The sequence below is a fragment of the Rhynchophorus ferrugineus genome, unplaced genomic scaffold (genome assembly GCF_030347505.1).
Source record: "Rhynchophorus ferrugineus isolate W39M unplaced genomic scaffold, kcgeb_rfMv2 rfM8, whole genome shotgun sequence".
In the NCBI taxonomy this organism is placed as follows: domain Eukaryota; kingdom Metazoa; phylum Arthropoda; class Insecta; order Coleoptera; family Curculionidae; genus Rhynchophorus; species Rhynchophorus ferrugineus.
The window spans coordinates 4,304,826-4,332,237 of NW_027472587.1; the positions used below are offsets into that span (position 1 = coordinate 4,304,826).

General features: G+C 33.4%; 2 protein-coding genes across 2 annotated transcripts in view; one reads left to right on the plus strand and one right to left on the minus strand.

Moving 5' to 3' along the window:
* Positions 1 to 27,412, plus strand: part of Hr3 (nuclear hormone receptor 3 ROR-beta) — a 123,744-nt gene that overhangs the window by 18,957 nt on the left and 77,375 nt on the right. The window contains exon 2 of the mRNA XM_076410976.1: positions 7,307 to 7,840. Within this exon, the coding sequence (XP_076267091.1) occupies positions 7,744 to 7,840 (97 nt within the window). The 5' untranslated portion in view covers positions 7,307 to 7,743. The remainder of the gene's footprint in view (positions 1 to 7,306; positions 7,841 to 27,412) is intronic.
* Positions 1,194 to 6,694, minus strand: LOC143201060 (uncharacterized). Its single transcript, XM_076411908.1, has 3 exons — positions 6,661 to 6,694; positions 6,266 to 6,542; positions 1,194 to 1,369 (listed from the first exon to the last, which is right to left on the minus strand). Exons 1-3 carry the CDS (start codon positions 6,692 to 6,694, stop codon positions 1,327 to 1,329), a joined length of 354 nt encoding a protein of 117 aa, XP_076268023.1. The 3' UTR covers positions 1,194 to 1,326.

Here is a 27,412-nt window from a genome sequence, read left to right on the forward strand (position 1 = left end):
AAATGTGAAATATAAATCGTGGTAAAGTATTAGAAGGTCAGTGTCGAAAAATTATCTTTAATGTTTACATACATTATTTGATAATAATAGCCGGTAGTTTTAATCGGTATTCGACATATTTCAAAATAAGTTTCCATCCTAAAGTAATATATAGAATGTTAACTTAATACAAATAATTTCAGAATTGTTTTGCGCGGTCTCAGCAGGAAGGCGCTGAGAACGTCATTTCGCTGAATTTTATTGGTTAGTTTAATTTACCATTACAGGCAACTGGAATGAAAATATTATATAAGGAGAGCATTTCATTGGTCGACGATATCATACGCATCACGTGACTAACCTCTGACGCCACACTCTACCGACCAATTAAATTTCAAATAAAACCAAAATGTAATTTTTCAAAACCATTTATTTATATATAAAAACATAAGAATTTATATATCAAAAAGCTAAAACATAAGAATTTATATATATATATATATATATATATATATATATATATATATATATACAAATAAAAAATAATTACATGCGGATATAAAAATGGCTGCCATCTAATTGAAAACATAACATATCTCGTGGCAAATATAATGAAAATTGTCTATAGCTCTTTTCCCCTTTTTTATATTTTCTTAGTGCTATCAATTAATATAAGATGTATTAAAGTTTCTACCTTTTTGTTCCCTCATACTGAAAGCAGAGCAGCACAGCTGAAAATCTGTGTCTGTTAATATTTTACTTACTTGTTCAACACAAAAATGTATTGAGGCAAGTTATTACTATTTTTACAATGGTATTGCGAAATGTATGATACGTACAATTAAAACAGTTAGATCGTATGATATAAGTCAGAATGAAGAAAACATACCAAAAAGTAATACTTTAAAGAACAGCAACAAAAAATTAAAACATATATTTCAAAATTACTGCTGTGCTCTCATTAAGGTATAATCGAGGAGTTAAAATTATTAGCATATTATTAGCATCTATTAACAATATAATAAAACAAGTATGATAATCTCTTGTCTATGAAAACAAGCTCATCTTATTGGTTTGCAAATTGTATTATATTATTTTATATTAATGCATTTTACTAACATCCTTGTTGAAAAGGTTATCTTGGTTACGGAGCCTTAAGCCAAAATATTCATTATAAGTATATTAACCAATATACATTTGGTTCATTTACCCCTTCAAAATAATTAAGTTTTAAATTGATGGCACTTCACAAACTTACTTAAAAGGTAACAAAACCCTTTCATGTAGTATAATTACATTTACCTTTAATGTAATTTTATCATTACTTCATTTGGACATATTTTGGTTTTAAAGTGTGGGTAATATTTTCATGATTTCTTCTGTTGTATTCCTGAAAATAAAAATATATATGAATACAAATGCTCTATATAAATAATTGTATATGTATCAGATAAAAGCAATGTTAAGTCACACACATAAACTGGATACACAACACTTTTGAAAATGAATACATTAAAATCAAATAATAGTGATTATATTTAAGACACATTAATGCTGATCGTACTTTATGTCAGACAAACAAACATGGCCTCGTAAACACACACTCAACTCGTAAACAAACAATCTCGTTATAGCAATGAGCCAATCAAATGCCTTTGTAAATACTCTATGGTTTCCATCATAGATATTTGACAACCAACAAAAAAGTCAAGTCACCAATAGCTCCAATACCAAATGAGAGATTTTAAGGAAAATTTCGACTCGCAATTTTTCTCTTAAAATACCTATATTCGAATAAATAAATAACTTTTATCAAAACGAATTTATTTCCTTGATAAACTAACAATTACAAAATGTTCGGAACTTACGAAGATTGGTTATTTTTGTCGCTGAAAACCTCCGGCTCTAACTCTGTCTTTATTATCGGTTTAAGTGGATCTGCCTTGTCCCGTGCAGATTTCCATTCTCTTTTTTGCTCGCCGCTCGTACTAGAGACAGGTCATCACATCTTCTTTAAAGTTCCGACGGTATTGATTTTCTTGTTGGCGTGTGTAAGTGCATCCACTACAGAAACCTTAAGCTTTGGGCATGCGGAAGCTTTTTGTCACGTTTCTTTTTTCTTTCGCGAAATCCGATAGGAATTTTTTAGAACGTCACATAATTTTAAGTTTAGGAAAATTATACATGTCACTATTATTATTATTATTATTATTGCTTTAGAACATGACAAATCAATTGAAAAGTCCCCGGACTGACACATAGATTATTATTATTGCTTTAGAACATGACAGATGCTTGTATAGCTTTGACAGCTGTTGGATCATAAGTTTGTGAATTACAGCATTTTGAGTGAAGCAACTTTTGTTATTGCGAAAAAATGGATGAAAAGGAATTTCACGTGTTGATAAAATATTGCTTTTTGAAGGTGAAAACTATAGTTGAAGCAAAAATTTGGCTTGATGCCGAGTTTCCGAACACTGTTCCGGGAAAATCAACCATCAAGGATTGGTATGCTAAGTTTAGACGTGGCGAAATGAGCACCGAAAACGGTGAATGCAGTGGACGGCCAAAAGAGGTTGTTAGCGAAGAAAACAACTAAAAAATCCGCAAAATGATTTTGAATGACCATAAATTGGCTTTGAGTGAAATGGCAGACACTATAAAGATATCAATTGCATGTGTACATCATATCATTCGCGAATATTTGGGTATGAGAAAACTCTGTGCAAAGTGGGTACCACTCGAGCTCACTTTTGACCAAAAACAACGACGATTTGATGATTCGGAACAGTGTTTGAAGATGATCAAACGTAATAAACACGAGTTCTTGTGTCGATATATGAAAATGGATGAAATATGGCTCAATCATTTCATACCTAAGTCCAATCGATAGTCACCCGAGTGGACTGCACAGGATGAACCCGCTCCAAAGCGTGGGAAAACGCAACAGTCATCTGGCAAGGTTATGGCGTCTGTATTTTGGGATGAGCATGGAATAATTTTCATTGACTACCTTGAAAAAGGAAGGACCATCAACAGCGACTATTACATAGCGTTATTGGGCCGTTTGAAGGACGAAACCGCCGAAAATGGCCACATTTCAAGAAACAAGTCAGTGAAAACGATGGCAAAAATCCGTGAGTTGGGCTTCGAATTGCTTCCTCATCTACCGTATTCTCTACATCTGGCCCCAAGTGACTATTTCCTGTTCTCAGATCTCATAAGAAGGCTCACTGGGAAGAAATTTTCGTGGAATGAATAGGTGATCTCCGAAACTGAGGCCTATTTTGAAGCAAAGGACAAATCGTACTACAAAAATGGTGTCGAAAAGTTGGAGGGTCACTATAATCAATGTACCACTCCAAAGGGAATTATGTTGAATGAAATAAACTAATTTTGATAAAAAATGTGTTTTACTATAGTAGGCCGGGGATTTTTCAATTGACCTGTTAAAAACTCCTTAGATCTACAATAATTGAAATAATCGACGCAAGATCCAGTGTTGATTTAAAGATTCAAAATCGTTTCATATTCATGAAATTAATCTCATGGCCAGCAAGTATTGTACTGACGCAGTATAAAACTTCAGAGGGACCACAACGTACAAATCGTCACTCTTGAGAAAACATTAAGAGTTCTCCTTACATTATCTGTGATCGAATTTTAAAATTCCAATCGACACCTTGTATTAAAAACAAAAAACAGATATTCTAGAGAAAAATTCTTGACTATATCAATTAAAGCCAGCTTTATACAAAAAATCGAGTCTTATAATTATCTAGTCGATTAATTGTCTCGCTTGTTACTCAGGCATTTTAAATATCAAACCACTCTAGAACAATTTGATAGTTTTAACTGGACGAATAAAGAAATATCATGTAAACACTTTTCATAGCTTATTCGACGTAAAAGTTTCTTTTTTCTGTCGTGCAATTATCAGAAATATTCCATATAAATGTAATTAAAACAGTCAATGGCAATCGGCTGCCACATTATTGTTAAATATACGCCAATAACGAATCGTTTTTTAAAGATCCCATAAGTTATACGACTACTTCCAGGCATGGTACAACATCATATGTAAATTTCATGTGTATATAAATAGATAAATTGACGTAGCCATTGGTCTTTCTTACGTATATACAAGGTGTACAAAAAAAATATTGGTGTAGCTAATTTGTGTTATTTCCTCCGTTCAAGATTTAAATTCAATCCAGTTGGCACTAAATATAAAAAACAACGCTATATCTTTAAGAATGTTTTTAATTAATTATTAATTATTTTATAAAAACGATAAACGGATATAATTAAATAAATCATCGAATGCAAATCATAAAATAGCATCAAGAATATTCAGGTGTAAATACCAATCTATTATTAACAAACTCATCAGTATCTATTCAATCAATCAAATATTGATTCTAATGCTGTATTTACATATTAAAACTATACATTTTTATCGCTAGAGGGCACGGGCCTCCAAAATTTGACGCATTTCCATCTTACTAAACAGCTAGTATAAAATATTTTTAACAAAAAAACTGAACCGATTTCAAAAAATAAATTAAGTAATTCAATAAAAGGGACGGAAATAAACGTAAATTTTTAACACAAAAAAAACATTTTAAAATAAAATATGTACATTATAATCGTTGTAATAACTAAATAAAAATAAACAAAAACCATTATTTAACTTATTTACTGCACGTATTTTATATTCTACTATATACACACAATTTAGCTAATACGAGGGTCACTATTTGTATTTCGGGAATAGGAAAAAAATAGTTAAGCTGCGAATATAATTTTATTGTTTTTCAAAGTACTCGCCACGATTATCGATACACTTTTTACAAACATGATTTTTGAACGCTTCAATAGCTTCTTCGGGCGATGAAAATCGTTGACCACGTAGTTTATTCTTCACGGATGGAAACAAAAAAAAGTCATTGGGTGCCAAATTAGGGCTGTACGGCGGATGACCCATCAATTCGATGTTTTGAGTGCTAGAGAGTATTTCTCTTGCTTGAGAGCTCGCTTTGTCACGATGAAGAACAATCCGGCCTCTCGTGTTTGTTTTCCATATTTCACCGAAGACTTCTGGCAAACAAATGGTTTTTGTACCAATTAGAATTTACTGTTCTACGATCCTCTGGCACTGGAGACACTGTTGCAATATGACCAGTTTCCAAAAAAAAACAGGCCACCATTTTCTTTGAAGTGCTTCGTGCGTGAACAACTTTTGTTGGATTTGGTTCATCTTGGAACACCCATACAGTCGACTGCTGCTTACTTTCGGGCTCCTACGAATATATCCATGAATCGTCACCTGTTACGATTTTATAAACGTCTTTCGAAGCACCGCGATTCAATTTCTTAAGCATTTCTTTGCACCAATCGACACGAGCCTTTTTTTGTGCGATTGTCAAATTGTGTGGGATCCAACGCGAACATAACTTTCGCACAGCTAAGTGTTCACGTAATATTGCATATATGCTGGTGGAACTAATGCTTAAGGATGCCTCAATCTCACAATAGGTGATATGGCGATCTTGCTTAATCATTTCTCACACAGCATCAATGTTGTCTGGTACAACAGCCGATTTTGGACGACCTTCCACGATTGAATTCACTAAACCAGCGATACACGGTAGTTTTTGATGGAGCATCATCGCCAACGGTCAAATTGAGTTGATTGATGCACTCTTGTTGTGATAATCCATGTCGAAAGTCGTAAAAAATCATCACACGAAAATGTTCGCGATTCAGTTCCATTTTTTGCCGAGGCGAAACTTTCAACTAAATATAAAATAAACAAATAGCGTCCGTGCGACAAAATATTCTGAATACGTATATCGTTAAAAATATCAAACTTTACGATGGAACCATCAGATGAACTCACATGACAACAGTGTTACCAATTGCATTGCTCAATTTTTGTATTGTTTGGGCTCGGTACCGGCTTCAAACTGATTCATAACCTAATGTATAATTTAAAAATTACAGTGATTTTATGTTATATTTGATACTGAAAATTTTCAATTATTTTAGGGGCAGTGTAATTAATTTGTTGTTTATTTTTATCACGTGAACGTTGAATTAGCAATATATCTACAATTTGTAATCAATATTTTTCTCATTCAACCGGGCCCGGATTGTTTGCGAGAAGATTTATTGACGTAAACGTAAAAACTGAGAGAGGCAGGCGAGACGCGCTATGCAGATCGTTTTTTTAAACACTATCCCGCTACTGATTTATCGCGGAAATCGCTCGCCAACTGCCTACCTCAACCTGGTTCGTCGTGATCCCTTCCGTCGTCGCTGAACGCCAGGACCAGCCGCAGTTGTTACTTGATGCCAACTGTATCGTGTTAATAATGTAAATACGATGCAAATAATGCGATCCACGTTTTGTTTGCACAAAACATAATCCGGGAGAATAACGGTTACGCAACCGACGACGTAATCAGCCCGATATTGGTTTTGCTTAGGTGGTTCGCGTAATATTTCTGATGTCACTTCGGCTCCGGTGACTAATGTCGCGCATTTCGAGTTGGATTTGCCTTTTTATTTTGGAAAATATTGGAGATGTTTGGAAATACCAACTACATGCAACAAAAAAAACTAAATTAGATGCAATAAATAAAAAGTTCTGATCTTTGTCTTTTGTTCATTTCTTACCCATAAATTGTTTATTGTCTGGTTTAGACAACATGATTGATTAAATAGTAACTTCCTTGAGTCATCAGTTGTCAAACATCAACAATGTTCTCTAATTAAGTTCGTTGTTATCTTGGATCTGTTTCTCTGCCAATTCCTTCCTTTTATTCCTGTCTATATTTTTCAGGTTTCCTTTTGATATTACTAAAAAGGTTAAAAGAAGAAAAGAAAAAGATCAATGAGATTTCAAGTGTCGATCAACGGTCAAGTTAGTCATTTATAATCATCACCTCAATTCAATTATCGTCACCTACTTGAATATAGGAATTTCTGATGCTTTAATATAGACTACACATGTCAACTTTTCAACATGTGAGCAGTTCTTGTTCTTGCCATATAATTGTGTTAGTAAAATAAAAATGTTTTTTCACCCATACGTAAGTCAAAACTCACATAGCACAAAATAATTAAAAAAATCATCAATAAAAAGTACATTGATTAAAACGCAACCATAATATTTTGAATATTAACTATGGTAAACAAGTCGCTTGTGTTACCAATTGTAACACAATATTAAACTTACGGAACACAAACTGTCATAATAACGGCTCCATTTTTCGATTATATCCCATACTTATAACCATCCGATTATATCTCTTCTCCCCAGGACCAGCAGAAACGAACTTTAAATGGCGACAAGTCGAAATAAGCAAATCGGCGCACTAGCATGAAGACATGGAGAATCTATTGCTATAAACGAACCAAAAACAAGACTGAGAATAGCATGAGTCAAAATTTGGGACCCGGTTAACACCAGTGCTTCAAGAAATTTTGTTCATTTGTATCATATTAGGTGTACAGATTTTAAAAAAAAACGTTTCATTTTCCTGATCTATGATCGTTCGTTCATCCGTACTGAAAATCTATCATTCTGTTAACTAGAAAATTGGACAGTCCAGTGTGTACATTGTTGCAATTTGTGACGGGGACTGTGTGTTTGTGATAGGAAAAGCATGCGAACAAATATCCAACGGGTATACGACCGAAGTGTATTGTAAACGGATTGTTTTTTGTTTTGTATTGTTCAAATTACTTTGCACCAACATGTTTGAAATGTGGAATAATGTTTCGACGAAACTGGAAATCCAACCGACGCAGATCCAAACTCAGCAACCTCACACATCAAGTGGATCCATTAAAGGTAATATATGTTTAATCATTTACATTTAGTAAATACACGTAGCATATACATCGTAAACCATACCATCTAAGCTTCACTGAATCTTTTTAATTTCTTTATTTTATCTATTATCTCATAAATTAAAGTATTCGACGCCGATTGGGTGTATGTGTGACTCGTGTAAATTGTAACAGCAGTTGTTTTCCTTTTGTATACATTCATCTATTGATAAGTGTACAATTACGTATTATATATATATATATATATATATATATATGTAATATTAGAGAATCAGAGAATCAATCAGCAGCAGTTAATAAAACCCAAAAAAATTTCATCTACAGAAAAAAGTTAAAGGAATAAATAAAGAAAAAATTATAAAAAGCGGAAATTACTAAGTTCCCCTAGACTTTTGATATTGTCAATATTGTCATATAAACAGTTCAACAAATATTATGTTAATCTGAAATAATTGTCAATACCATCATCATAGGCATTGAAGTCAAAGAAAATACTACCTGAAACATGCATCCAATTTTCCTAGTTGATTTTTTTAAATTATTAATTCTCACTTTATTACTAGTCGTTCTCGTCTGACCTACAATTTGTCTTTATGATAACTTAAATCTAGATATATAACTAAGAGGACTCATCGGCCCTATCTCAACCTCTGGTGAAATAATATTTATACATGTCACTGCTGTATTTTTTTTATTATATGCACCTCACTACACAACACTACACCAGATCAGATGGTTTGAATCTTTTGAGTCTGTGTCCTGTTCTGGTGGTATCCAAAAGCAGCAATATTTCAATATTCTCATGAGAGATTAATTAAGTCTTTCCTCCCTTGCAATTTTCTTGATTTATTGAGTGACTGTGGGGATCTGAAGGTCTCGATGTAGTAGTAGTAATAATAATAAAAATAATAATCAGTCATATAGTATTTAGGTGCGCCGACAATACCTCTCAGGACTTTGTTCTGAAAAATTTGTATTTTATTTATGTTACTCTTTGCAGAACATCCCCATAATTGAACTCCGTATGTCCATATAGGTTTCAGTATTTGCTTACCATAATAGCAATTTATCATGTACTGATAACTGCGATTTTCTTCCAATTAGCCAGTAGTATTTTCCTATATTTTCTAGTAGAAATGATCTGAAAGTAATTATTACGAGCAGCAGGATAGTAGCAAGTATCTACAGCAGGATAGTAGCAAGGACAGTATCGCAAAATCATTACCATTCCATATGATAGATTTTGGAAATATAGAAAGCTTAAGGAAATATATTCAATCCAACTAACTGAAGGTTTAAAAATAAAAATAGAACCCTACACGGCAATACGAAATGTATACCCAAATATAAAGAGAGCCAGACATTTGATAAAGATGTATATTAGTGTATTAAGTGCTCAGGATATTATCTAACTCAATAAGCAAAATGTCGGGATTGTGTGGAAAGAGTTTAAAGGAAAAATCAACCAATAATCAAATCAATAAATAAAATTCCACAGTACAAAAAATAAAACTAACAAAGAAATCTGAGGAAATTGTTCTTACTTTATTTAAGACATACACAGATCTCAATATAACACAGTATCATAACAGGTAATAGCTATGCATAAGCAGTAAACAAATATAACAGAAGAAACTAACGAAATGCAATAAATAAAATATTACAAATAATCTTATGAATAAACCTAAAAACAATCAAAACAATATTAAACGGACTAAATACTATATATATTCGACTATAAAAAAGTTGACGTTAGCACTCCTAACACACATTTACTTATTTACAGTAGAAAGAAGTTATCTGAAAATATAATACAAGGTTACAAGCTCTACTATATCATCCATCGGAACCAGGGTGGATCCCCAGTAATTACAAATAGTTATATTAAACATTATGAAAATGTTATCTACGGAACATGCGATATACAAGCACCATCTGTAAAAGGCGTACAAAATCTAAGAAGTATTTAATTGTTGCAATATATTGCTCACCTAGATATGCATTAGAAAAGGAAGACTTAGTCTCTTTCAAAAGTTATCAAATCACTTCATAATTTGAGAGAGAGTTTCATCGATGCCAAACAAACTAAACTGGCTAAATCGATCAGCCAAAACACTTTTTATTGACAAGTCATGTCCAAATACGATTTTAACCAATTATTCAAGAAAATCAACTCATCTCGCCTCATCAGTTGATTTTTCAGACATACAATAAATTTTCGACATGATCTCTAAAAGATACTAGAAGTATGGGGAAAGAAAGAAGAAAGAAGTAAAAGAAAACTTTGAAAATTGCTACCTCTAGGTAACAAAATCAATTATTTACTTAAAACATTTCCATAATCAAAAGAATTTTCTCATAAAAGTCAGAGAAAACAACGAAAGATTCAAGGTCCTCATAATTAAATTTTGTATACATATACAAAAATACATTTCGCGTTATAGCTATGTTGCAAAACTAAAAATTTAACAAACTCTAGATGCGTTAATTAAAAGTCTTATTTTTCTTAGTTAATTAATTATGATATAAATGTGTTGCCTTTATTCCCCGCCAACTTATTTCGACAGATTAATATTTCGGTTGAATTAAAAAACAAAAGAACAATATTACTTAGTTTTAATGGCTATGACATCAATGAGCGTTCTTTGAATACAACTAAACGTAAAAGTGTCTAGGTATAACATATACTGCCATAAATATTCAATCAATTGGTCAAAAAGCATTTTCATTGTAATTTCAGTGCAATTAAAATACTTGGGAGTATCGATTATACCTTCGTCCGCCAGTTTGCTTTAATTATATTCTAAATTACACAGTGTTTAACAAAATGTTTTATGGTATAGACTATATGGTTAATTATGGAGCGGTTTTCCAAGTTCAGTGTCCCCAAATTCATATAGTCCTTGGCTAAGCAACTGAACTAATGCAACCCACCTTTGTCATACACTTTGAATTGCAAGATTTTGCCCAAATTCCTAGAGATTGATGATAGGATGCTGATAGGATGTTCCTAATTACATTAGTTCATGGCTAGAAGACTTGTAGCAACTTCTGCTCAAACTCCAATAAACTATGTCATAAAAACTTTTGAACAAAAGCAGAACGACTGCAAATCTCACGTCAACCTGCTTTATTCTCATAACAAATTACTTGTTTCCTTGTAATTGCAGCTATAGCGCATTGTTTGAAGTAACAGCATCGATAACAAACAGCTAACTATGTAACATGATCTATCAATTATTTAGTTACTACAGTTTTTTATTGACTGCTAATTTACAGTTAGAAAACCGTTAAGAATGAACAAATAGGAATTACATCGTAAATATTGAAAAAACAAATTTATGTCATGTGAATATTTTGGGCCTCGCGTGGCTTTTCTGTAGAGAAACTACAACTTCTATATTACCAACGTTCCATTGAATGTCCATTTCAAGCTAAGAAATAGGGGATTCTTTATTTTTTTCTTCTTCATAAAATTCAAATATATGTTTAAACTTTCTTCATAATCAGTCGGCAATAACGACGTAAGATCATTACCAAGAATCCATCATTAAATATATTATTACACGCGCTAGATAACCAATCAGTTTATTGCCTTCCTAGCTCTTATTCAAGTTAATTCAAATCTAGTTACTATACAAATTAATAAATTATTTATAAATATCGAGCGGAAATGGCCTAGCAATAATTAGTTCGACTCGCGTGTCGGCTTCTAAAGCCGAATATTGTGCAACAAATTTCGTTATTTGAACCGTACACAGTCCGCTAAAATAATAGAAAATTATTCGTAACTCTCCGACCGAAACGAACCAAATCGCTGCCAAAACGAGATGCTGCATAAATTTGTTGAATAATCTCGATTTTCATTCAATTCCCGAATTAGAGAGAGGAAGAGGGTCGAATTTCAATCACGCAGTACCGTTAACCCGTTATTTCACAGAATTTAACAGTTAAAAAATGTGTATAATTGATAAACTTTATTAACTGATTAACTGAAGATTGTATTATATATCAGTCATTTATATATAATCTATTATATTTATATATCATCACCTAGTCGCAGAACCTGGAAGAAACCATACAATTATATACACCGCAACTCACTACATTATGATGATTAATAACTATAACTACATCGTTTGACAATGAAGTAGTCAGAAATATTGTTATTTAAGTGAATAACCGCAGTATCGGTTGACTGTTTCATATTTACATCAGTGTACCAACGTCATAACCGCAGTAGTAAAGACGAAGTGATGGTCCCTCTAATACTGCGATAATCACATATTCGAATCATGCTCGAACATGCATAAACAAAAGCAACCACACGAACAAAAATCAAATTATATTTTTCGTAGATTTTAATGATTTTTTCTCAAAAACTCTAGCGCAAATTGGACTCCACAATTCACACACAAATAATGATATTAAGTGCCGATTTTGAACACCAACTTCTTGAATTTATAGATGTTAAAAATGTTAAATCAACTAAAACTTATTAAATCTTATCTTTGAATATTTTAAGCCATTCATATACCAGCTTTCTACCAAGAATTATTTCAATTTATTTTTCCATTTTCGGAAATCGAAAACTCAGAAGTATAAGTAACAAAACGTACAAATATCAACAAACCGAATAACAAATCAAACATAGAATTTTGCATAACTGAGAACAGGACTACCAATACACTTTACGCATTAATCGCACTATATAACTCTTCCCTTCCGAAGAAACGACCAAAAGCATGTGGTCATTGTCTCATTTGATACAGCATACTAGTGTTGTTGAATTAATTTTTGAGTATTATCTTTAAGTCCAGTTTGTCTTTGATGATATTTCGAATTGTATTATTTTTGACAAAATTTTATACAAATGATATATAAATAAAATATATAATATATGGTATGGAAGTATGTATTAAATAGTTTCCTAAGTTGGTGTCTCTAAATATGAACAGTCTACAGCAATTCACCTTTGGTATCCGAATACCATGAACTACAAACTTCTCTCCAAACTCAGTGAATAGGTTAGTTTATGGAAATTATAGCCCCAGTCTTATTAGTGTAGCCAGATAATATAAAACTACCACGGCAAAAGCAACAGCAGAACTCAACACGCATTGAATAATACTGTTTCAATAAAAAAAAACAGTATGGAAGAAGGGCTGAGATTGTCAAACGCTTTATAATGAAAGCTGACGCTGTGAAACAAGGGGTGCAACGATCATAAAGCCTGGATACTTAATAATTGAAAGAATGTAGTTTAATCCGATGAATCATATTCTACAAATGGCCGGGTTTATATATAGAGAACAAAGAAATCAGAACTGCCTGGTTCTGGGCAATATTGGCAATATTGTGATATTCAGGTAGTGCTCTCACTTACATCACTGGCCGGATTACTGCAAATGATTATCATAATACTGCCAAGCTCCGCCATATTCGAAACTGCTAATGCGCATGCATACACTAAAGCTTCAGCTTTGGTTTGAGAAGCAGAATACCATCAAATATCTTCCCCGACCAGCACAATCGCCAAATCTCAACATCATTGAATAGTTATGGGGAGTTTTGGAGCAGGGAGTGAGAAGTAGATCTCCATCTCCAATATTAGTGCAATTGACGGATCTTTTGGTACAAGAATAGCACAACATTCCATTAGAAACTGCTTAGACACTCTAAGAATCTATTCTGCGAAGAATTGCAGCAGTATTAAAAGCAAATGGTGACTTAACACCTTATTAATAAAGTATTAATGTATAATTAATTAAGTATTATGTATATGTTAGTTATTTATATTAGCCCTGTAAGTTGATTCCCGTTAAATGAATTAATTTAAAAAACAACGGCTTTGTGACCTCATGATGTCTACAGAATGAAATGGCAACTTATTGAACCAAAAACCCGAGCAACACTGCCGGCTCAAACCTATTCTGATTTAAACCAGGCCTTTAAAATGTAAACCGATTTCTTAAAATACCCAGTGCCATATTAATCGCGCTATATAACAAATAAGGCAGAAATACGTATGGACTAATATGAAAATACAAAAAAAACATATGAATGATGATGAAGCCGCTGAAATGTAATATTAATGATGTTTTCTTGTCTTCTTTCATTCCATTGTCAATGAGACAGACACGTTATTCATTAAGATGATCAACACTCGACAAAGAAAAATATTTAAAAATAATTGACCTAAAAATTGGCACATTGTTCACCTTATTAATAAAACATCGGTAACCAAATACCGAATAAGTACGGTCAATACATCATAAAAATCTTTTTGTATTCAATCCTGCTGAAGTAGGTCTTGTGTTCCTCTGACGTGCTTTTTTTACATGACTGTATACACGGCGAACTTAACATAACGTTCAACCACACTGAACGTAATTTTAACATCTTCTTACCATATATCCAGCCAAACAGTATTAAATATGTTTTATATACATTAACATTTCAACGGAAATGTCACGAGTTAAATAATAAAAACAAATTACTTAAACCAACTAAATTTGATAAAATCGCAAAGTTCTCTTTCGAGGAGACGCGAAACTGGGTCAGCACGACGGTGATATCATTTTTTGAAGAATTTTTGGCATGAGTATCGTGAATTTTTGCGTTACGCATGACGATGGTTTTTGCCAAAGTCATGGGTAATCAGAAATGTCGAAAATAAACTCGAATTTCAAAATATTATCACGCGATAAAAATTGAATTAATTTAAACTATGATGAAATTAAAAAGTTCAATAATTAAATCACCTTGAATTGGTCGATACGATTAATTTTGGATTTAAAGTGTTCATTAATATTCAGTTTAAATCGATTATTAATTAATACAATGAATTATTTGTTCAAATTTAAGTCGAAATAGAATGAGCGATAGGGCAGTCAAATAATTAAAAGATACTTTTGATAAACAATCGGAATCAGCCATCTTAATAATATCACTAGAGTGTCTGAATATTTTTCAATGAAATGTTGTCCCATTCTTTTCCCAAGACATCCGCCAATTCCTTCAACGATGTTGGAAATGGAAATTTACTCTCTGCTTCCCATAATGACTGAGAAAATATCTTCAGGTATGACGATCTCCTCAAACCAAGACTAACGAATTCGTGTGTATGGGCGTAACAAGTCAATTTAAAAGTCCCCGATCCCACACATAGATGGCGCTACTAAAATTAAATCCACATGTCTTTTAGTTATCCCTAACCCTCAATAGATGCGTGTATAAATTTGAGAGCTTTTGATAAAATATTGCTTTTTGAAGGGAAAAATACAGTTAAAGCAAAAACTCGGCTTGATGAAGAGTTTCTAGACACTGCCCCAGGAAAATCAACCATCAAGGATTGGTATGCTAAGTTTAGATACGGTAAAATGTGAAAAAAGACGGTGAACGCAGTGGACGCCCAACAGAGGTTGTTACCGACGAAAACATTTAAAAAATCTACAATATGATTTTCATTGACCATAAATTGAAACTGACTGAAATAGCACACACTCTAAAGATATCAATTGAACATCATATCATTCACGAATATTTGGGTATGAGAAACCTCTGTGTAAAGTGAGCGCCGCGCGAGCTCACTTTTGACCAAAAACAACGAAGAGTTGATGATTCGGAGCAATGTTTGAAGATGATCAAGCGTAATAAACCCGAGTTTTTGCGTCGATATGTGACAATGGATGAAACATGGCTTCATCGTTTCACTCCAAAGTCCAATCGACAGTCATTCGAGTGGACTGCACACGATACACACGCTCCAAAGCGTGGGAAAACAGTCGGCTGGCAAGATTATGGCGTCTGTATTTTGGGATGCGCATGGAATAATTTTCATTGACTACCTTGAAAAAGGAAGAACCATCAACAGCGACTATTACATAGCGTTATTGAGCCGTTTCAGGGACGAAATCGCCGAAAACGGCCGCATTTGAAGAAAAAGAAAGTGCTGCTTCACCAAAACAATGCACTGTGTCAAAAATACCTGAATTGGGCTTCGAATTGCTTCCTAATTCACCGTATTCTCCATATCTGGCCCCCAGCGACCTCCTGTTCTCAGGTCTCAAAAGAATACTCGCTAGGAAGTGATTTTCGTCGAGTGACGAGGTGATCAATGAAAATGAGGCCTATTTTGAAGCAAAGGACAAATCGTTCTACAAAAATGGTATCGAGAAGTTGGAGGGTCGCTATACCCAATGTATCACCCTTGAAGAGAATTATGTTGAATAAAAAAACTAATTTTGCCAAAAAAATGTGTTTTATTATGGTAAGCCGGGAACTTTTCAATTGACCTGTTATTATCATCTTGGAATACAAGCAGCGTTTGGCAGTAATATGCTAGCCATAGTAAGAAACTTATCATTGAAGATGTCGAGATATTGAATCGCAGTAATCCAGTCTGCGATGTGAATGAGACGATGATCTGAATACCATTATATTACCACCCTAATCATAACGGAACATCTCCCATGCCTGACTATAGGAAGTAGGCAGTCCGGGTCGTAGGCTTCTTTTGAGGTTCTCCATATATAAACCAGGTTGTTTATAGGAAACAACGTAAACGATGATTTATTGGACCATACCACATTCTTCTAATCGTTAAATGTCCAGGTTTTATGATCGTGGCACCACTTCTCTCGCAGCTTAGCGTTGGTTTCCGTTATAAAGGGTTTTGAAATCGCAGCCCTTCCATCAATGTAAGCTTTTTGAATCTACAGCCCTACTGTTGTTGCCGAAACAGTATTACTTAAGTGATTTATTGAGTTTTTATTTTATGTTATCTGGCTACTATTTGTGTCATTGTGTCTGTCAGTCTCTGCGTTAGTCTCTGTTAATTAAGTTTTAAATGTTTTACTGCATCAAAGATTATAGGACGCATTATTTGCACGTAAGCGGTGTTGCCAACATGCAAAAAGATGTGTTATATTGCATAATGTCCATATTATGTTGTTATAAATCAACCGCATCCAATTAGAGTAATCACAGTACTTCAAGCGCTTGGAATCAAGAATATAGGAGAAGAAAATGGCATTTTATGCTGAAGTAATTAACTGAATCGCGAATAAACTGAAAACATTACAACTAAGACAAAAATCCAGCTCTCTCCAATATTTGCTTTGCCTGTCATTCTGTATGGCTCCAAGACACCGTATGTATGGCTTCTGTATAGCTTATAAGACTAATATCAAGGCAGATATGCAAAGAGAGTTTTGAAAGAAAAAGATCATTCTGGACAATGCTGTTAATTAATCATATATTATTAAATGTTTTGAAATATATTATAAATTTTTTTAAATAAAACAATAATATCCATATAAGTTACTCAAGTCCCTAATAAATAAACTACCGATTAGACAATAACAACAAAAAAAAACATTGTTTTCAAATTGTACGTAGAGTGTAAGGTCAACATTCTTTTTATATCAAATGAGGTCAGTAAAATGTTGATATTTCCTCAAGTGAGCGTAATATATTGTTTCACTATGTCCCAATGCAATTGTTCTCATCAATAAATGGATTAATAAAAAACAATAGAAAAAATCTTCAGAGGGTTTTCGAAAATAATTTTAAAATACTGGCCGTGCGACAAGAAAAAATAAACCGTAACGTGCTATTTTAAAACAACCGGTTAATTCGATTTTGTAACGTTTATTTCAGGTCGCCACCATGTATAAGTTAATAACAAATTGAGTAGTTTTAATGAACAAACAGGTAAATATGATAATATTCCCAAGCGCGAATACCGACTGCATATTCGTATGAACTCTCCGGCTATTGTATACTGTTTTCTTTGTGGCTCTTATCGAATACGAGTTTATTGAACTCGGTTGGAAAATAGGTCAGTAAGATAAAGCTTTAAATACTACTTGAAGATTAGTTTTTTTTCAATTTGACACGTGTGTGGTAAATTGTTACATAAAAGCTTTAATTACCAGACATGCATACGAATTATCATCGTTAATAGAAGACATTTCCACAGTCCTTTCGTTGGGGAACATGTTGCTAATGTGCAGTGTGATGAAAACTGGTTTGCGGTTTTGATATCGTTCGACTGATTTGAATTCGCTATTGTGTTTTCAGTAAATCGTACTTAATTATGCTGTTTTGTAAGTTTATTGCATTTATTTCATATGCCTCGCGATTAAATCTCAAAAAAATCCACGTGACTCACGATATATAGAATAAGTGATTTTCAGAAATCAGAAAAGACGATTGAATAAAAGAAATACTGCCCCTGCAACATTCCTTAACATCTCACAGGCATTTGACTTTTAGGGCAAATGATGTGGCTCGGTGAATGGAGGTAAAATGAAATGAAACAGTGGTGTTTACATTATGTGACCTTTAACAACCTTTCTGACTTTTAAACAGGTTGTATTTAAATATGCCAGATCCTTGTGGCCATTTCTTTACAAGGCCTACATCACAGTTCGGGTTAAAATCACCACTGCTGATGATGCTTTAGTAGTTAATAATTTTTTAGGGTAGCCACATCATTGGCTCGGTGAATGGAGGTAAAACGAAATGAAACAGTGGTGTTTACATTATGTGACTGTTATTTAGTGGCTATATAAAAAATGTGAAAAATACAAATGATAAAACGGATGGCAGCGGTGTTACCTGGAGACGAGGCTTGGGCAGTCGATGGTGGCACGTCTGAACCAAACGATGGTTGAGCACTGAATGAATCGAAATACCCTTCAAAAACATCCCAGATAAACGTATCGGGGTTGCCGCCAGCTATTCGTTATCGAGTTCTAGTTGGCGCTGCTGGCACCCCGCCCGTGTTCAACATCTGGAATTATATTTCTGGGTATTTTGTAGACCGTTATTCCACGATGTAAAATTCGACATGCCTCAAGGTCGCTACAATACTCCCGTGCCAGAATTTTACATACAATTACTCCAAGCAACAAAAATACAAAAATGTATGAAAAAATATCAAATACAAAAAAAATCAAAACGGTTGTGGTTGGTACGGTTGCGATCTGGTACGGCTGTTGATATCTTCCGGTCCTCCAGATACCGTTGCTTCATCGTCGCTTTGGCACTTGAATGTGGTCTATCGACGACGTTGACCACAAGCTATATTTCGGACAGGGCTTCCGTAACCGGCGCTGTGGGAGGATCGTTTGTTCTACGACGTGGTAGCTCAATCGGTACCTAGCTTCTGGAGCTGCTCTGTGACTAATCCGTAGTTACATACGTTACGGTAATTCAGAAGAAACAAATAACGACGGTATCCAACCGAAGCTGCCCAAAGCCTTTCAAATCAAAATGTCTGCCATTATGACGGAGACGGCGAGCGAAGGAAGACATTATGATTTAAACATAGCGCCGAAAGAAATGTTTAGCCGAGACGCTGATGATTAAGCAGTGATGTAAAAATATTTATGAGTTCAAAAGATTGTGAAACAAAATTTTGACAAAAAATTTTAAAAAATGAATTGGAAATAATGAAATGAATAGGAATAAAATGAAACGGAATATTAAAGGTGAAATCGCAAACGAATCGAATTAAAAATATTTAAAATTTTGAAACAGAAAATATAACGTCCACGTAAAACACACCATGTTGCATGTACCCTCCATTGACGAGTCCAAACCCAATTTTGCGAGAGATCACGTCGGGGTCACCACTTTAGGGTATATGATGTGGCTCGGTGAATGGAGGTAAAATGAAATGAAACAGTAGTGTTTACAGTATGTGACCGTTATTTATTGGCTATATAAAAAAATATAGTGGAAAATACAAATATTAAAACGGATGGCAGCGGAGTTACCTGTAGACGAGGTTTGGGCAGTCGATGGTTGCACGTCTAAACCAAACGATGGTTGAGCACCGAATGAATGGAAATACCCTTCAATAACATCCCAGATAAACGTCTCGGGGTTGCCGCCAGCTATTCGATATCGGGTTCTAGTTGGCGCTGCTGGCACCCCGCCCGTGTTCAATATCTGGGATTATATTTCTGGGTATTTTGTAAACCGTTATTCCACGATGTAAAATTCGACATGCCTCAAGGTCGCTACAGACTTAATGTGGCATTTGGTATAGATGAGTAAACTGTTGGCGCAAAGCTAACGTCAATTGCTAAAATCGTATTTTTTTACACATCCAAATGACAACAGCAAAAGAAACAGTTCTTGGAATATTCACCTAGAGTTGTAGAGAAACTGTAATGGCAGTTTATAAGATCCACAAATAGACTAGAGAGTGGAAAATATATCACTTGAGGGATACCCAATTCCACAAGTAAAATCAACCCAATAGCTCGGCATGCTTCTCGACAGTAGGATATATTGAAAACATCACGTTAGACACAATTTGCTCAATTTTACCACTGTTTGTTTTACTTATAAATTGTTTCAGTGTGATGTATATTCTTGAATCTTCCATTCAGAATAATCCCTCTTGGATATACGCCCACATCCAGTATTGAATTACCATTAAAGCTTTGAGTCGATTTTACTCGACTCGTTATATCGTTATCCTACATCATCTTATATCATCCTTATGATATTTTAAAAGTAAAACTATAAAATATAGTAATCTTTGATGGCTAGGACTTTTCTTAGAAATACTTTATTATCTATAAATATTAGTAGAATATATGGTAAAAATTATCAACCAAGTTTGAAGCTTTATTATCCAAACATCACTAAAAATACCATGTTAAAACTATTATCAAACGGTTGTTTTACTTAATGTTTTAAACCACAGGTCATCGAGGATTTACAATTGCTTAATGTTATATTATTCTTATAACAAATTATAACTACCAATTTTCATAAAGTTCAATGATTTTACTAATTAATTTTTATATAATATATAAATGAACGATTAGTACATTTTAATCTTCTGGTCTATAAATAAACACATTATTATATAAACAATATAAACATAAATTATATTACTGTTCGTAGCTGATGACTGCGAAATGCGTATTTAATATAGAGAATAACAATAAACAACTTCAACAGGTTATTTATAAAATGGTTTAGATAAATATTAAATAAAACAGCATCAACCGGTAACGAAAATACGATTATTAAATTGAGTTCATTTTGTACCAGTTTTATTATTATGTTTTATAGACTTATAAGAACGTAAATCTGATAGGAAGTGATCCTCGCCAGATTTTGCATCTTCGGATCATCCTTTATCCCAAACGATACAGTTAGCATTACCTGACAGAAAGAAAGTTGGTTAAACTTGTAGAGTCAGGTGCAACATTCTTAACCAATTGCATAACAGCATACTGGATATATTAAAAAGAATAATGTTAACAAATTGTTTGTATTGTTCTTTAGATTGTGTGATTAACTATAGCGACATCAACTGAATAATAAAAATAAACGATTTCACGTAATCGTACTTGATAAAATCATATGTTTCTGTTTGAAGAACAAGGCGAAACTGGGTCATCGCAGTGTTGATATCATTTTCTATGAAATGATTCGCGAATATCCGTTTATTTTTAGCGTTACGGTTTTACTGCTTCAGAAATGTTACATTACTGTTTGTACACATACTGTTCTGAAATGAGAAAAACTGGAGAATATCCAAAAATCCGGGTGTTCTATATGACTAATTATAAATATATGACAAATTTAAATAATATTAAATCTTGAAGACATGAAATTAGGAAACATAAAGGCTAACATAAATTAAAATGTTACTGCATCACAATATTGCTTAGGAAACAATTTTAAAAATTTGATTTCATGATATTGGTATCTATAATTCACGCAATTCTAAAAGATCAACAAAAACGAAGTAAAGCTCTAAACATTGATCAAATTATAAGCAGGGAATATAATACTATTAAGAGGAAAAGACAGAGGGGAATTAAAATCAAGCTCAAAGCTCCATTACAATGTGTTCGCAACAAAGTCACTATTTAGATTAAGAAATAGAGCACCATGCCACAACTAGTTTTGTAATCTTCATCCTAACTTTCATCGTGAGATTGAGATAATCAACAGGTATTATTGGAGCATCCCCTGATGCTCATTAAGGAAAGTTTCTCAGGACCAAATCAAATAGTCTTCATTCAACAGAACATTAACACAGAACATTTAAATACTTGGTCAAGAGAGCGCCCAGCTGGTGCCACTTTGACAGTATGAAGGTTGTTCTCACCAATCGTTTATACCCATCTATACTCTTTGTCATTAATATTAATAAGTTTTGTTGTAAATAAAGTATTAACTTTGACAGTTTTTCTCTTATAATAATCTCTTAACTTAAATGGATAAAATCTCTTATAATAGCTCAATGAAACTACGTATATAGTTGTTGGTGGTTTTAGACTCTTTTTAATTATCTTTTTCAAGTCATGGCTATATGCTTGTAAACATATCCTCATCAGCTTGGAGGATCTATTGGGATTTTTTAAATCAACAGGTAGCTATACATTTATATTAAAATAAAATTAATTTTCTAAATATAAATTAGTTACTTTTATTAGGCGTTATAGTTATTTTTATTATTTTTATTTTTATTACTTTAGAAGGACATTTATTGAGCCAAAATTGGTATAGTATATATCACCTGAAATACCTTCAGTAATTTTCTACAAGCTTTCTCCGTGACATCATCATCAACCAATTTCGCACTTTTTCAGCATTTTGAAACTGAGTGCTAGCAAAGCCGTGATGCTTCGATCTGAAAAAGTGGTAATCAAAAGACTCCATGTCTGGTGAGTTAGGTGGGTGTAATAGAACTTATCATGCAAAAGAATGATTTTGACTCGCTATTCTTAATATATTTGCAACAATAAGAGAGCAATAACGACACAATTCAGTTTCAACAGCTCATAATACCTTGCCGATATGCATAACAAGACCTTATGGCCATGAAAATTCCGCAAAAACCGTAATTTTGAAAATGTTGGAAATTGTATTTTCAATCAATTCATACGATAGTAATTTTCCCTTGTTTTGAATCTTTCCCATTGCATGTAAACGTTTGGAAACATTGATTCATCAACTGCCAAACTGCTTCAAAGTTTTTTAAGAGGTTATCTAGGTTATCGTCCAATGTATCTTGATTGATTTAATGTTGTGGTGAAAATCTTCAGCAAATAGCAAAGTTTCAATCAACCAATGTCTAGCGAACATTTCAATGCTAACGTCGCAGAAAATTATAGAGCAAAAGATATCAAATCGTCAACACGTTATTTTGAAACTGAATTACTTGCAGTAAATAAATTGTCCAATCCTAGGTCTTCGTACATGCGTACATAACAAGTTTATTCCTCAATTTGATGTTGAGGACCTCTTGCTTCTTATCAAAATGTTCTATCCATGTGATATGCAAAGAATTTATATCGATAAAAAACAGTCCATAATATAAAATGATCAATAAATATAAACGAGAATTATTGATTAAATTTTCTTGGAGTAGGCCAGACAGTTTTTTATTTACAGTATCGATCCTCCGATTTATTTCATAAGTTAGGTTTATCAATTCTCGTACACTATACTTGTTAACCGAAATGCGTTCTTGTGTAAAAACAACACACGACTAAGGTGACGGTGATGCGTCGTCAGACAAGAAACCTCAACGATCCGGGACCTTGACCGACATTATCCCATTTTCTGTTCTCGCTTTTCTGTCAGTTTTCCATTCGATTCTGGTGACGCTTCTGGTGAACGATACCCGATCGATATTTTTTCGCGTCCATTCCATCATTCATTCCACGCTTGAAAACCTTGATCTCAAAAGAGTACATTTACCGAAATATATGACCTCGCTTTTATCGTCGAGTAAAAACAAAAAAAAACCTTGCTTATATGCCTAGAATAGTAAGGATACGGTGCGAATGCAAATCATATTTTCTGTATGTACGCGGTTCCTTCAAAAACAAACTTATTCATGTGATATGAACATTATTAAAGTGTAAAAGGATGTTATAACAATATGTTATAATATATATGTTATAACAATTTTAAAGCGTTTGTCAACACTAGATGCTCGCATGTTTGGAACAGCACCATCTATTGGTGAAAATCCGAAGCAAATATATAAACAATTGTTAAGGTAAAGAAATTTTTAAAAAATCAATATACTTTTCTTCCATATTTTCAAAGACTAGTCTTTTAAGATTATGCTCTTAAGAGGATTTTTCAAAAATCAAAATATTTTATATTCCAGAGCTGTTTTACTATATTTAAATATAAATTTGGGGAAAAATATATATTTGACTTTTTTTACTTCTTATGATAGCAGCACTTGTCTAAATTAAGAATGTTCTTTCTTTTTTGGTTTGAAAATACTAGGAAGTTTGCGATCGAGTGAACCCTAAATTCATGAGCTTATTGGATATTTCTTAGGCAGTTCTTTTGTCTTTTATATATTCTGTAAACATTAATAAACATCTGGCAAAAAATGGAGTGTATAAATATTCTTTGTTTTTTTTTTAAATAACGTGAAAAAATATAATATACATGCTTCTAGATTAGACTACCCCCTTAAACGACCTAACTTAACTGCAAACTTATCGTGTACTTTTGACATTTCCCTACAAAAAAGTATAGTTGTCTTTTTGTTATTCGGTGTATACTAATCATGGAACGCTCGATACTGCATTTCTAAAATACATTATTTTTTAATACAATTTGAAGACACTTTTAAAAACTTATCTTAATGCTATTTTATCACAGTTGTCAGTTTTTTCTTTAATGCTATAATGTCAAAGGCCAAGAACGGCTTGGAGGACCAGAAAAGCGAGGGTAATAAATAAATTGCAAGAAATATCAAACAAAAACCGAAGTCAAACTTTCAAAGAAATTTCACACAGCTCAGTAGTTGATTAATCAAATTTGTTCAGATATTTACATGGGGTGATAAATATCCAAGAGTAAAGAAAATGGCTACCGCGTGAATTGATTTTAAGGGCTATTTCGAACAGTTTCAATATTATAACAGTTCAAATGAAAAGTCCCCGGCCTAACAAATAGATGGCGCTATTAGAATTAAATTCATATGTTTTTTAGTTAGCCCTCACCCTCAAAGGATGCATGTATAAATTTGACACCTGTCGGATCATTAGTTTGTGAATTATAGCATTTTGCGTGAAACAGATTTTGTTTTTTTTTTTTGAAAAAAATGGATAAAAAAGAATTTCCCATCTTGATAAAATATTGTCTTCCGAAGAGAAAAAATACAGTTGAAGCAACAACTTCGCTTGATGCCGAGTTTCCGGACATTGTCCCAGGAAAATCAACTATCAAGGATTGGTATACTAAGTTTAGACGTGAGAAAAGAGCACCGAAGACGGACATAGTGGGCGCCCAAAAGAGGTTATTATCGAAGAAAACATTTTAAAAATCCACAAAATGTGATCCATGAAATATCCATGAAATAGCAGACACTCTAAAGATATCAACTGAACGTGTACATCATATCATTTACGAATATTTGGATATGAGAAAGCTCTGTGCAAAGTGGGAGCCGTGCGAGCTCACTTTTGACCAAAAACAACGACGAGTTGATGATTCGAAGCAATGTTTAAGATGATCAAGCGTAATAAACCCGAGTTTTTGCGACAATATGTGACAATGGATGAAACATGGCTCCATCCTTTCACTCTGAAGTCCAATCGGCAGTCATCCGAGTGGACTGCACACGATGAACCCGCTCCAAGACGTGGGAAAACGCAGTCGGCTGGCAAGGTTATGGAACTATATTTTGGGATGCGCATGGAATAATTTTCATTGACTACCTTGAAAAATGAAGGACCATCAACAGCGACTATTACATAGCATTATTGTGCTGTTTGAAGGACGAAATCGCCGAAAAACGGCCGCATTTGAAGAAAAAGTGCTGTTTCACCAAGACAATACAGTATACCACAAGTCAGTGAAAACGATGGCTAAAATCCATGAATTGGGCATCGAATTGATTCCTCATCCATCGTATTCTCCAGATCTGGCCCTCAGCGACTAGTTCCTGTTCTCAGATCTCAAAAGAATGCTCGCCGAAACTGAGGCCCATTTTGAAGCAAAGGACAAATCGTACTACAAAAATGGTACCGAAAAGTTGGAGGGTCGCTATAATCAGTGTATCACCCTTGAAGGGAATTATGTTGAATAAAAAAACTAATTTTGCCAAAACATTGTGTTTTACTATGTTAGGCCAGCGACTTTTCAATTGACCTGTTGTTGATTGACCTACGAGCGTTGTCATGCTGAAGAATAACACTTTTCCCTTTTCGTAATTGCAATCACTTGTAATTGCTAACGGTCCCCATTGATGGTTTCATCAATGAAAGCCTTCAAATGTTTGTTTTCAAATTCGCCACAAAGTTTGTGGCAAAACCACCCTTAAAAAACCGAAACCAACATTCAGATGTTGAGATCGACGAAGCATGATTGGCATACGCACACACAGTGACCTTCAACCACCTTTTTCTTCAAATTGAAGTAACAAAGTAAAATTTCCCGTAAATATGACATTCTCAACGCATTGGAAAACATTTTTTGTTAACAGTTCGACGTACTGAAACAATCTGAAAATTGAGGCCTGTCAGTGAAGCTTCGACATAAAGTTAGTTTCAAATTTAATCTTTTAAAATTAATTTATAAGCCGATCTATATTTTACCACTTTTTCACCATAAATACATTTTTAAAGTGAAAAAAATTATCAAAATACATGTAAAAACCTAAGAATAGTTAAGCTTCTAAATAAAACAATTAAAGATAATTGAACTATTGATTGCAAACCGATTGCGTAGCAAAAGGTGACTGACTGATTTTCTGGTCATACGAAATGCGACCTTAGCAAACCAAACCGAAACCGAAAAAAGGCGACCAAAGAAAAAACAAACTCTAACGTCCAATTAGAGCTCGTTAGACTGATTGTCATGCATTGGCCACCTGACAAAACCAATAAATATTCACTATTGTCGATCGAGATTAAGAAAAAAATTCCATTTAATTCCGATTATACCGTTCGGTACGCTTAAGGTGAAATTACCCAAAAATCATTGAGAAATGAACCTACTTGAACCTAGCCGAGGGGAAATAGAAAAAAATATGTTTACGACAATTGAATCTCGAAACGCTGGCGATGGTTTAGAAAGAATGAATCATGAGGTGTTGCGTTAAAATTTAGTTTACTCCATTTTTGTATTCATAATCGACCTTCCTTCTCGATTAGGAAACAATCCGAGAACATTATTCCAATTTCTAATTCGAATTCGTTTGTTTGTTTATTTGTTATTTGCTTTTAAATGGCCAACTGCTACAGTTTGCTTTTGAACTGTTACTGTTTTATGTTAATTTTTTTTTGTATCGATCTATTCAAATCTAGATAATTATCAGAAAACAGAACGTAATCATATAAATATAGAGAATAGACAAAATAATGCGAACACAATGCACTATAGCATGTTACATCTGGTTGCAACACTGTTTCTGTATTACTAAATAGTATAAAACAAAGTCGCCTTTTCTGTCCCTATATCCCTATGTGCGCTTAAATCTTTAAAACTACGCAACGGATTTTGATGCGGTTTTTTCAATAGATAGAGTGATTCAAGAGGAAGGTTTATATGT